Below are 13180 nucleotides of genomic sequence, written 5' to 3'. Positions count from 1 at the left end.
CTGCTTATGGTCCTCTTAGTGGCCATGAAAGGGTCAAGGGGAATCTCAGTCAGTTCAGTCTTTCTCTCTTTTGCAGAGAGCGTGAGTTCAGCTTGTCAGGGAGGGCCCATCCCACTGGCTTCTTTGGATGGGAAGAGGACTCGAGGGTGCCTAGCACTTACCTAACACCAGTGTGTTCCACGCGCTGTCTAACCCCTGACACAACAACCCAGTGAGGTGGGTGTCATTATCCCTATTTTACAGATGAAGACACTGAAGCACAGAGAAATTATGAAACTTGACCAATGTCCCCAGCTAGGAAGGGGCAGGCCTGGGATTCAGATTCAAGCAGGGAGGCTCAGCGGGAGTGAGCCACCCCACTCAGTTCTGGCCACAGTGAAGATGGCCATGGTGTTGGCTACAGAGGTGCCATCTTGCCTTGGTGCACAGGGTCTCAGCCTCATCTCTTGTGGGCTTCTGAAATGGCCAGACTTCACATGGGCTGTGTCAGTGTTCTGAGGCATCCACACAGTTGGACGGAGAATTGCCTTTTCACTCTTTTTTGGGAGCCTTTACTCAGATCTTATGGAGCCTGTAGCATTTCAGAACTTGGGAGGGAAAGGACTGGCCACTGAACTCAAGATTCTCCTCCCAGCATAGGGAAGGAATCTACGGTGACCTCCTGGTTGCTGCGGTCTGGACTGGAACACAGGTGAGGACAGGGAATCTCCATTCCTTTATGAGCAGCTCCATTTTACATTTTTTTTTTGTTTCCCCTGAGCTGAAATCTGGCTCCCTGGACCCTCATCTGTCAGTTATTCTTCTACTCTCTACTCATATGTAATAACACATCAGACCTCAGGAGTCTAGACATAGTCCAAGGCAGCTCTCATGTTCCCTTTGCCTGTCCTCCCACCCCTGGTCCTCTTTTTGGGGTGGTTTCCAACACCTCATTCTCCTGCCACCTTCTCCTCGTCAGAGTTCCTGACTGGGGAGAGAACATTTGGAATCACTTGAGAGCTGTTTTAAAGGAAACATGCCCTCCCTGGTTTTCCATATCCCAAAGATTTCTGCTATACAATTGAGGGTATGCAGGGGAAGGAGCATACGTGTTTCAAAAACCTAACTGTCTCTTTTCCTTTCTTTTGAGATCAAAATCAACCAGATCTTCAAGTATGCCTCCCAGATCTGACCTTCTTTCTCCAGCTGCGTTTTGAACAGTCCAGAGTAGAGAAGGCTACCCTCCTTGTTTCAGATACTCTATTTTGTTAATGCAGCCTAAGACTAAACTAAGTTCTTGGACAAGCTTATCATGAAACTAGCAAAACCATAACATCCTTTTCTCACCTGTGATGCTGCTTAGCCACTCTTTTGAGCTTGACTTATAGTTCTTCTTCTTCTTCTTCTTCTTTTTCTTCTTCTTCTTTTTTTTTTTTTTTTGAGATAAAGTCTTGCTCTGTTGCCCAGACTGGAGTGCAGTGCCATGATCTCCACTCGCTGCAACCTCTACCTCCTGGGTTCAAGCAATCCTCCCACCTCAGCCTCCCGAGTAGCTGGAATTACAGTCGTGCACCACCATGCCCAGCTATTTTTTGTATTTTTAGTAGAGACAGGTTTCACCATATTGGCCAGGCTGGTCTCGAACTCCTGACCTCAAGAGATCCACCCGCCTTGGTCTCCCAAAGTGCTGGGATTACAGGCGTGAGCCACTTCTCCCAGCCTATAGTTGTTTCTTAAATATTTTTATTACATAATGCTTATTAATTTTAAACATTTACTGCGCCTGTTGCTTCAATCTGCTGAGACCTTTTTGCATACTGATTCTGCCAATGCATATCTCAACATTTCAGTGAGGTTCAGAAATAGGTGCGGTGTGCCCAGTGGTTGAAACCAGGGAACATACCGCCATATTCCGGATCTGCTGGCCTGCCAGACTCCTCAGGTGCTTCAGGAGGGCTCGGTACATCTGTGTTTTCTCCTCTGAGAGCTCAGCTATCCTCTCAGCCAAGATGTCCTGCATCTGGGCCAGGCTGCAGCCAGCACCTATTGTCAGTCCTGGAAAGCAACTTGTTTTTACTGGTGACATAAGAGGAGCAGCTGAATTGTAATCATGGCACCAGGACCTCAGTGTTTGGCCAGGGCAGTGAGTATCCACATTGGCTCACAGAGAATCGCTGGGAACTCAAAAACAGCACAGATGCCCCACTCCCAGATCAATTCAATTAGAATCTCTGCTGCCTTTTTTTTGTTTGAGACAGAGTCTTAGTCTATTGCCCAGGCTGGAGTGCAGTGGTGCAATCTTGGCTCACTGCAACCTCCACCTCCCAGGTTCAAGCAATTCTCATGCCTCAGCCTCCCAAGTAGCCGGGATTACAGGCACCTGCCACAGCCCCGGCTAATTTTTTTTTTTTTTTTTTTGATAGAGTTTCACTCTTGTTGCCCAGACTGGAGTGCAATGGTGTGATCTTGGCTCACCTCAACCTCCGCCTCCCAGGTTCAAGTGATTCTCCTGCCTCAGCCTCCTAAGTAGCTGGGATTAAAGGCATGCACCACTATGTCTGGCTAATTTTGTATTTTTAGTAGAGACGGGGTTCCTCCATATTGGTCAGGCTGATCTTGAACTCCTGACCTCAGGTGATCCTCCCACCTTGGCCTCCCAAAGTGCTGGGATTACAGGTGTGAGCCACCTGCCTGGCCTAATTCTATATTTTTAATAGAGATGGTGTTTCACCATGTTGGCTAGGCTGGTCTCGAACTCTTGACCTCAAGTGATCTTCCCGCCTAGGCCTCCCAAAGTGCTGAGATTACAGGCGTGAGCCACTGCTCCCAGCCTGGATCTCTGCAGATTTTTAAAAGGCTTCAAGGTGTTTTTACGCAGCCAGAGTGAGATCCCCTGCGCTGGTCCACATTCTTCTTTTGATAGACACAAGGAAATAGAGGCTAGAGAGAAGGAATGACAGCAGAAACTTGCAGGTGGCAGAGCTTACTAGAATTTTCCATGAACTCCTCCTGACTGATTGTGGTGAAGCTATGCAAAGTTGCTTTGTGATTAAGGGGGATAAATCGAATGGTATTAAAATAAGTCAAAGGTCATTCAATTCCCCAGGTCATTGTCTAAAATCTATAATGCTTGGATTTCAGGTTTTGCACCCGATACTCAAAATCTTCAACAATCAGTTTTGTGAGGGGCACTGGTCAATTCGCCCATGCAAGGAGCTGCCCCAGCCATTTATATTGGGCGTTACTGGGTATGAGGAAGTTGGGGGCTCCTGGGAAGGGTCCAGGGAAGTAATGGGAGAGCATCTAGCAGGATCGAAGTAATGTTATTTGCTAACTGGCAAGGAAATAATTCAAAATTTCAACCAACTTTGGAGCCATAAGTTGTGAGGATTGGCAGGATATTAGGATGAGCTTCAGGGTTTTTCTTCAGTGAGGATGAAAGGGTTCAAATCAGTCTTCAAAAGTGAAGTAGTCACCCAAACCCCCAGGAGATGAGTTAGGCGGCCTTTTAAAATTAATCCTTCACACCCTGGGGTTTGCAGAATGAAACGCTAACGGAGAGTGATTTGACATCACTAGCTGGGCTGGTTCTAATTGCAGTTAGTCTGTTTTTATCAGATTGGGCTTTGATTTATCTCTTGTTGACTAATCTTTGAGAATATTTCACCCTTCTACATAGCTGTATTTTATCAATATTAAGAATGTTCTTGGCATGACACCTCCCCCACCTTGCCAGCATACTCATGCAACACCCCGCTGCCTCAGTAATCTCAGCTAATTTAGTTGATGAGGGAACCATGAGCTGCTCCTTGTTATCCTTATGCTAAACAAATCTAAACTATCCCTCCCCGCTGGAATGTCTCAGCCTGGAGTTCTCACCCTGTTTCTGTTTTAGCATCTCCTAAAATGTACTCTGTAACAGGGGATCTAATTTCATCCCAGACCCATCAGTGATGGTCTGTTGCTTCCTTATCACGGGTTTCAATGGAGCCTGTTCTTTAACTTCTGGAAGGTCCTGGCCTGCCTTATCTTTGCAGGAGTGCTAGGAAAACCAAGCTTTTTTTTTTTTTGGTTATACAATTCCTTCTCCCTAAGGAGAAGACCCAGACCCTTATTAGTGGAGGAGAAACCAGAAACAAAAAGACATAATTATTATTAAGGTCAGAAGCATCACATAGACCAGCATCACCACCTCTTATTTGACATAGATGGAAAAGGGCAGTTCAACCCCAGTGGGGATTGAAGTATCCCTGTCTGCTCTATTGCCTGAATCCTCATAAGCGTTCACACAGTTTGAAGCCAAATAATTCCATTTCCATTGCACACATCACCACCTCACCTCATGCTAGGCACAACACATCTTCTGCCAGGCTATACTGAGAACATTCTACTTACTGTGGTTCTATTCATATTTTATTCCATCTCTGGTCACAAAATCTAGCTTTCTTCCAATGCAAGTGAAAAGAACTTCAACTTTGATTCTCAGAAAGGGCATTTCAGTGGAACTCTATGCTCTTCAGAGTTCATGGGTCTATGGGGTAAACATGCAATGACTTTCTGGAGCACTCACTATACTAAAGATTTTGAGAAAACAAATGTATACTGAGCCAAACATGTAGGTGATATGGTTGAGCATGCAAACCTTAAATGTTTAAGTCAAAATCACAGCTGTGCAAAAATGTATTTCCAGGGTGTGCTGGTGGGGAACACATCTGGCTCCAGTGCATCCCATCCCCGCCAGTGTCTTTCACTCATCTGGGACTTAGGAAAAGTTCGAGAATCGTGGAAACTTTCCTGCAAGCCACTAGAGGGTACTCATGCTTTAATTTTAAGAGCCCTAAAGGACGGTGCATTGTTTGTTTTAGCTCTGCTTTGCAGAGACCAAACTGAGCAGTCCAACTCACATAGCTAATTGGACAGGCTGTGGGGTGGACCTGAGGGGTGGAATGGCAGTAACAAAAAGAGTGTTGGCCAGGCACAGTGGCTCACGCCTGTAATCCCAGCACTTTGGGAGGCTGAGGTAGGAGGATCACCCGAGGTCAGGGGTCCGAGACCAGCCTGGCCAACATGGTGAAACCCCATGTCTACTAAAAATACAAAAATTAGCTGGGCGTGATGGCAGGCGCCTGTAATCCCAGCTACTCGGGAGGCTGAGACAGGAGAGTCGCATGAACCCGGGAGGTGGAGGTTGCAGTGAGCTGAGATGGCGCCACTGCACCCCAGCCTGGGCAACAGAGTGAGACTCCATCTCAAAAACAAAAAACAAAACAAAACAAAAGAGTGCTGAATTGGGAGTGGGAGACCTTGTAACCTCACCTCCAGCCAGACTAGGGACCTTAGGCTAGTCTACTTTCCTTTCGCATCTTGGCTTCCTCATTTGTAAGATGAGAGACTTGGATTATATTGGGAATTAAATTAGGCTCTGAAGGGCCTTCTCAGGGACAGATAAGGGTGGCTCAGAGACAGGGAGGGATGGTGAAAAACTTTTCTCCTCTTTCAAACAGATCAGTTTATTTTCATCTTCTTATTTAATATTTGTGTGAGGACAGGGTTGTGGCGCTAAAGAGAAATTTGCAGATGCGGCTAAATGATGCCTGGGGTAGGGCTGGGCCAGGGCCTCCTGCCATCACCTCTGCTTAGTTAGACAGGTGGTCTATGTGTCCAGCTGTCCATTCTGCCATTCCCTCTCCCTCTCCTTTCACTTCTGCCCACACCAAGATTTCAGGTAAATCTAAGCACATTCCTGTTTTTCTAAATGGCATTAAGTTTTGCTACCTGAATTGTCCCGAGGCTGAAGCTGTGAAACCTTGGTGCTGAGCAAAACCAGGAAGGATCCCTTCCCTTGCAAACAGGTGGGGTTAGGCCAGGGAAGATCCGGCTTGCTGATGTGTGGTGCAGTCTAGTTTGGCTGGTGATAATTAGCGGCCTAGAAGGTGGGACTTCTGGATGGCAGTGATACCACCATGGCGGATCCCCTCTCCTGTCCCCCACTGGCCCTCACTGAGCCACCACAAACACATGGTGACCTACAGTTCAATCTTGACAAAAGCTTTCAGTTCAGTTGCTCTGCCTGTTTCCTACGTTAAGGAAGTCATCATTACACTGCGTCCCATTGCATTCAAGTTCCTGTCCTGCTCATTCTTTTTTTTCTGTTAATTCATTGATCAGCCACTGACTGAGTGCTTATATTGCATGCACAGGACTAGGAGGAGCTCAGGGGATGAAGAAAGGAATAAAATAAGATTCCTTTTACTAAAGGGTTTGCCATGCACCTCAAATGCCAAGTCTTGTGTGTTTACTTCCTCCTTTGTGAGTTCTGCCTTGCCTGATATAGTACTCCGCACTACTCGTTTAAAAAATGAAGAATAACTGGAAATATACAGGAGAAGACAAACAGATGAGGAGGTTCTGAGTTGTTTGGCAAGTGTTAGTTTAGTGCAGGGATCGCCTCATTGACATCCTACTAAAAACACCAGGAACTCACCATCACTTGTTTTTGTCAGCATACTCAGCTCAGAGATCCTTGCAGGAGAGAGGAGAACTGGATGAAAATGTCCTTGAGATTTCATTGCAGGTCCTGAAGAGTAGACACAGTTAGGAAAGGGACAGTTATTTTAGAGACAATTAGGAAAGAGAAAATGCCTTTTTTCGTGCATTGATATTTTCTTTTCTTCTTTTTTTTTTAAGTGGAGACGGGGTTTTGCCATGTTGGCCAGGCTGGTCTCAAACTCCTGACCTCAGGTGATCTGCCCACCTCGGGCTCCCAAAGTGCTGGGATTACAGGTGTGAGCCACTGCTCCAGGCCTTGAAATTTTCTTACAGGAGATTCAGATACATTAGAGATTGACAGTAAATGTGTACGGATGTGAAAGCAGTGGTTGTATACCCCTGCCAATTAAATTTCTATATGTATGTATCTATTTATGCACTATGTCCATATAAAAATTGGAAATAGGATAAGATGCTTTTTTTTTTTTTTTGAGACAGAGTCTCTGTCGCCCAGGCTGGAGTGCAATGGTGCAATCTCGGCTCACTGCAACCTCTGCCTGCCAGGCTCAAGCGATTCTCCTGCCTCAGCCTCCTGAGTAACTGGGATTACAGGCACATGCCACTGCACCCGGCTAATTTTGTATTTTTAGTAGAGATGAGGTTTCTCCATGTTGGTCTGGCTGGTCTTGAACTCCTGACTTCAGGTGATCCACCCACCTTGGCCTCCCAAAGTGCTGGGATTACAGGTGTGAACCACCATGCCTGGCCAAGATGCTCTTAAAACACTCCTGCACATAGTTACCAGGAGACATATAGAAGAATATTTGTAATGCCAAAATAAGCTGTTCTCCAGCAATATAATGGATGTCAAATTGTTCCACGTTCATAGGATGGAATACAGCGCAGCTACATGCAACAATACGGATGCATCTCAGGTCAAGTATGTTGAACAAAAAGCAAATTGCAGAGGAATAATACCCTGGGATTCTTCTTCTTATTATTGGGAGTGGGAGACATTGCAACCTGACCAGAGGTCAGGACTCTCCCTCCAGTCCATTTATGTGAAGTTCAGAAATATGCAAAGCTAAACAACATATTGTTTAAGGATTCAAATATATGTGGTAAAATTATAAAAATAAGGAAGAGAATGACCAACACAATATTCAGGCTAATGAGTACCTTCGAGGAGGAAGGGAAGGAAAGGGGATGTGGCTTGAGAGGGCCCACAGTGGTCTTCAAAGTTCTTGGTAAAGTTTGTGTTCTTAAAGCGGATGTGGGGGGTAACTGAGTGTGCACTGTATTGTTAATATCCCTATACATATTTTATAAAATTCTTACTATATTTATTCAATATTTAACAAAAACAAAAACGAATAAGACAAAGTAAATGATAAAAAACCCTCTAGGCCGGGCATGGTGGCTCACGCTTGCAATCCCAGCACTTCGGGAGGCCAAAGTGGGCGGATCATGAGGTCAAGAGATCGAGACCATCCTGGCCAGCATGGTGAAACCCGTCTCTACTAAAAATACGAAAATTAGCTGGATGTGGTGGCGTGCACCTGTAGTCCCAGCTACTTGGGAGGCTGAGGCAGGAGATTTGCTTGAACTTGGGAGGTGGAGGTTGCAGTGAGCTGAGATCGTGCCACTGCACTCCAGCCTGGGTGACAAGAGCGAAACTCCATCTCAAAAAAAAAAAAAAATAAATAAACCAAAAAACCCCACAAAAAACCCTCTAATACTTTCCTCCCACATCTTTGGGGTCCAGGGTATATGCACATCCAACTTTGGAGACCACTGGCTTTATTATAAAGGATGAAGTTTTCATCCCTAAAAAGTAGTTTCTGTAGACTGAGAACAGAGTAAGGGACAGGAAGTTCAGCCCAGCATTAAGGGTGGAATGAGAACTGGGTAATCACTTACCCAGTGAGGTGTTGCCCAGAATGAGAGGGGCTTCAGGGTGTTTCACTTTCAGCTCCAGGAGATCCTTGAGGGTCCCAGGGGAGATCCAGGTAACTCTCTCTCCATAGAAGGTCAGCATTTGTTTTTCTGGATTCTCTGCCATCCTTTAAGGGCAAATGACAAGTATGTGTGCCCGTGTGCACGCGTGTCCTTCTGGCTTATCCAAGGCCCCAGGTGGAGACGTGTTCCTCTACAGAGATGTCAGGGGTTCTGGGGTGCACTTGCCCAAAAAAGATAGATACTCACTATACCCATTGGCTAATGCCTGAATTTTCATAATTGGATGGCTTTCTGGGGACAAGTAACAATATAAGCTGACACCTGTTATTGGCCATTCAGTGTGGATTAATTTAGCATAATTTAGTCTTATGGCTTTAAAAATCATAATTACACGAATGCTCCTAAATTAATATCTTCAGCCTGGCTTTTTCCTCTGAAATCCAAGCTCATATCTGAATGAGTACTTGATGTTACCTCTTAGATGTGTAATAGGCATCTCAAATTTAATATGTCTCTTGGACTGGCTTAGAGCTATAAAGGTAAAAAATTAATATGTCAAAAACTGAGCTCCTCATATCCAATCCCCTTCCAAGCCCCCAAAGAGAAACCCCCAAAAGGAAAACTCCCCTGTTCCTCCAGAGGTCTTCCCCATCTCTGTAAATGGCCATTCCATGCTCCCAGCTGTCCAAAGCCCTGGAGTCAGCCTTGACGCCTCTCTCTCTTCCACCCTCACAGCTTATCCATCAGCAAATCTTACTGGCTTTTCTTCCAAAATACATCCCGAGTCTACTCGCTTCTCACTCCTTCCACCCGAGCAGACTGGTGCAGCCACCACCATCTCTCAGGATGGCGTTAGTCCCCTGACAAGGTTCATGCTCCTTCCTTTCCCCTCTGCAGGCCATTCTCAATAGAGCAGCCAGAATGATCCTGTTACCACTTCAACTGGAGCATGCCCCTCCTCTATCCAGCCTGTTAGTTTCTCAGCCCACACAGAGTAAAAGCCGAGCAGCATGAAGTCCAGCATGGTCTGCCCCTGACAGCTCCCTGGCCTTCCCCTCGCTCACTCTGCCCCAGCCAGGCTGGAACACGCTCTGCCTCTGATCAGGCCCGGTGTTCTCCTGCCCTTGGGGCCTTTGCATTTGCTGTTCCAACGGCCTCGATTGCTCGTCTCCCTCTTCGGCTGGGAGGGCTAGCTCCCTCACTTCCTTCCAGACTTTCTTCAAATGTTATACTCTCAGAGTTTTCTTTGGGTAGGATATCTAAAATTGCAGCTCCATGCATCCTATCCTTCTCTGCTTTATTTTTTTTTTCTCCTTAATACTTCTCAATCACTAACAGATTATATCCTTTCAAAAATTATTTATTTTTTTTGGGAGGGCAGGGCCTCACTCTGCTGCCCAGGCTGGAGTGGCACGATCTCGGCTCACTGCAGCCTTGACCTCCCAGGCTCAAGCAATCCTCCCACCTCAGCCTCCCAAGTAGCTGGGACGACAGGTGAGTGCCACCACAGCTGGCTAATTTTTTGTAGAGGCTGGGTTTCGCCATGTCTGGCTGGTCTCTAACTCTTAGGCCCAAACCATCTGCCTGCCTCGGCCTCCCTGGGATTACAGGCATGAGCCACCGCACCTGGCCACACTATATCTTTTATCTATTATTTTGCTTATTATCTGCCCCTCTCACCAGATTACAAGCTCCTTGAGGGCAGGTGTTTTGTTAGTTTTGTTCCCTGCTGTATATTCAGTACCTAGAACAGCGTCTGGCATGTTGCTGGATGGATAAATACTGGTGGAATGAATAAACAAACACATTAGAACCCCTTCAGAAATAGGTGTTTGATAGAATAGGACTGCTGGATTTCTGCAAAGAAAGATGCTGATGGGAGGAAGGTTGAAAGGTAGAGGCGTCTCCTGGAAGTGTTCCTTGGGGTCAATGTGCTGGAATGGGCCAGAAGACCAAGGAGAAGCTTAGCAGTGCTGTGTCTCCTGGACAGCCACTAGTGACACATTCCAAATGACAATGATGAGAGTAATGAAGAAATCATTTACAAAATCGCCACAGCGGAGGCTTCAGGCAATGTGCCAGGGGTCAGGCAGGGCGTGGCGGGGAGGGAAGCAGTCACTTCATCTGATTGAACATTTCCACAATTTGACAATTTCACGGGAAGGAAAATGGAGGCTTTATAAAACCGAGTTTATAACCAATGATATTTAAACGAGTACGTAAAATATCCAGCTCATCTTACCAAGAGTTCTGGGGGAAATATGAGCTCCTGGGTTGGGTCCAAGGAATGAAACTCCTCTTTCGCAAATAACTTCGTGCAAATCTTTATAAAAGGAAGAAGCAGATGGCTCTGTCAGCCCAGCTCAATTGGAAACAGCCTTATAATTCTTTATAGGAATTAGGCAACAGGAACGTAGTGATAACTCTCCTAGTCTCCCTGGACAGGGAAATAGTTCAAACCAAATAATTTAAAATAGGAATCTTGTTTTAAGAGAAATACTGATTTGCCACTAAGGCAACACTAAAGAAAAGAGTATTCTATGACATACTACAAAGAGTATTCTGGAAAACACCAAGACAGTCTATGAAAAACTATGAAAGGTTAAATAAATTAGGGAAATCCTCTCCGTTGTGCCCCACGTGCCCATGCATAAACACACACACACACACACACACACACACACACACACACACACACACTTTGACTTTAATAACATTAGTTAACATTTATTAAGTGCTTGCATTCCAAATGCTTTTACATGTAATTTATTTAATCTTCACAATAATTGAATAAAGAAAGTAAATTATCTCCATTTTGCCCTGTAGGAAACCAAAGCACAGTGAAAAGTTACCCAAACTGTAATCGTGTCTGAATCAGATCTGTTTTGGCTTTTGGAAAACACTTCTTGCCAGAAGAACATTCCTGAAGAGGTAAGGAAAACTAGCAGAGAACTGTGGAGCACAGAGGTGGATGTGGGTGTGCTGGAGAAGAGAATATATTGACACGAAAGGTAGACAGATCCGGGTTCACTCACTCTGAGGTCAGCACTCTAGCCTTTCCAATGGAAAGGTCCTTAACTTCTCTAGGGATTAAATGAAAATAACCCATATTTTGAAGGGTAATTGTGATAATAGGTAAAATGACCTGATATTTGTCCAACACTTCCCCTCTTTTTCTATCTCTCAGGTTTTCCCAGGCTCCAGAAAAAAATAAAAACACTTGTAATTCTTCCTTGATAAGGTTCTTAGTAGGGCCACAGGTTAGGCATTTCAGGGCCACATCTGAATGATCTGTTTTTGCGTTAGCTGGCATTAGAAGCATAGGCAGTGCCTGAGGGCGATAATGTGGTATATATCTAAAACCTAGAAATGTTTGTGCTGGGGAATTAAAATATAAAACAAACATAATAAATGAAGGCTGAGAAATGAAAAGTTTTCTTAAACAGATCCCAGGCCAAGACTTAACGACTACCCAAGTGGGAGATCTTAACACCGCTTAAAGAGAAGGGGGAGCTGTCAGGCAGACACCAGGCCTCACGCGGGTCCAGTCTGGTGGAAGAGAAGGGTCTTCCATGACGCAGCCCATTAAGGCTATGCAATTGCTCTGCGTCCATGCTCACCAAGCAACCTTCTCATTGTAATTTGGCTTCCTAGTGTGTTTTCCTATAGGGAAAGGATCTGTGGCTCAGTGATGGCAAGATCCACTTTATAATTGTGTTTCTCTTCATAAATGAGTATGGGGCTCATTCCAGTTTAAATGTCATGGTCTTTTGAGTTTGGTTAAAGTGAGTCAGGTGGTCCCTAGAGCCCAGTCATTGCCCAAATAGAATTCCCGAGACCACAAAACTGAGAATTGACTTTAGGATATATTGACCCCAGCAAGGCACTGATCGTCTGTGAAGTGGTTGTGAGGGGTGAAGCCCCCTCCCTTGGGCAGCATTCCTCTGTGTCATGGCACACTTTCTTTAGACCCAATTAAGGTGACGGTGGGAGCCAAGAATGGGAAAAAGATACGTGTGAAGGATAGAAACACGCGGGTTTGTCTCTGGTCGCTCTCAGATTTCCTCGCTTACTGGGAGCTGATTCTGTATTTTATCCTGTATTTCAAGTTCTCTAAGTAATATCTTTAAGAATTTGGCAGTGCCGTTTTTTTCCTGGAAAGGAGCGTCTCTCAGGGAACAAAGCCACAGACCGGAATGTTTAAGGCTGGACTTCCTGGCTGGGGAGCCACTGACTCTGTGTGAGTCACTGTGTGACTGTGGACGGCTCCTCAGCCCTCTGGGACTGCAGCGCCCTCTGTCTACAAAGGAGGAGACATGACAGAAGACGGCTCTGCAGGGGCAAGTACAGAATCCACTTCCACCTGAGAATGCGACCCATCCAGAGTGGGCGGAAGTGCTTTGTTTCTGGTCTGAGTGTTTTTGTCTTCCTGTTGTTCCAGCCTTTCTGACTACGAAGGGGAAAATCGGAGTGTGGGCTTTGATCACCACTTTCCGCAGCTCCCAGAGGAAAAGAGCTTTATTTGCACACGCGCTTCGGACAGCTGGAAGCAGAGAATGACCATGAAAATAAGCAAGCACAGTTTCAACACTGGGTCTGCATTAAGCAAGACTCACAGTGAGCAGACAAAACAAACAAAAGGACTCACTTCATTTTTCTTGCCAAGTGGGGAAGAGTCATTTTCTCCCCAATCCAAGCAGCATTTTCCCGTTCCTTTCTGTTGACAGCTATTTGACTCCTAAGAAGGTGAAAT

At 45.6% G+C, this 13180-nt stretch overlaps 1 protein-coding gene across 1 annotated transcript in view; it reads right to left on the bottom strand.

Moving 5' to 3' along the window:
• LOC100583419 (aldehyde oxidase 2-like) overlaps positions 1–13180 on the bottom strand; it is a 77837-nt gene that overhangs the window by 51547 nt on the left and 13110 nt on the right. Inside the window, 6 exon segments of the mRNA XM_030803569.1 lie at positions 1883–2034; positions 6464–6556; positions 8389–8531; positions 8902–8903; positions 10670–10750; positions 13076–13165. Of these exon segments, the coding sequence (XP_030659429.1) occupies positions 1883–2034; positions 6464–6556; positions 8389–8531; positions 8902–8903; positions 10670–10750; positions 13076–13165 (561 nt within the window).

This window comes from Nomascus leucogenys, chromosome 22a, assembly GCF_006542625.1.
Source record: "Nomascus leucogenys isolate Asia chromosome 22a, Asia_NLE_v1, whole genome shotgun sequence".
Taxonomy (NCBI): Eukaryota; Metazoa; Chordata; class Mammalia; order Primates; family Hylobatidae; genus Nomascus; species Nomascus leucogenys.
Note: the sequence above shows the minus strand (reverse complement) of the source record. Positions and strands in the feature narration are given on the sequence as shown.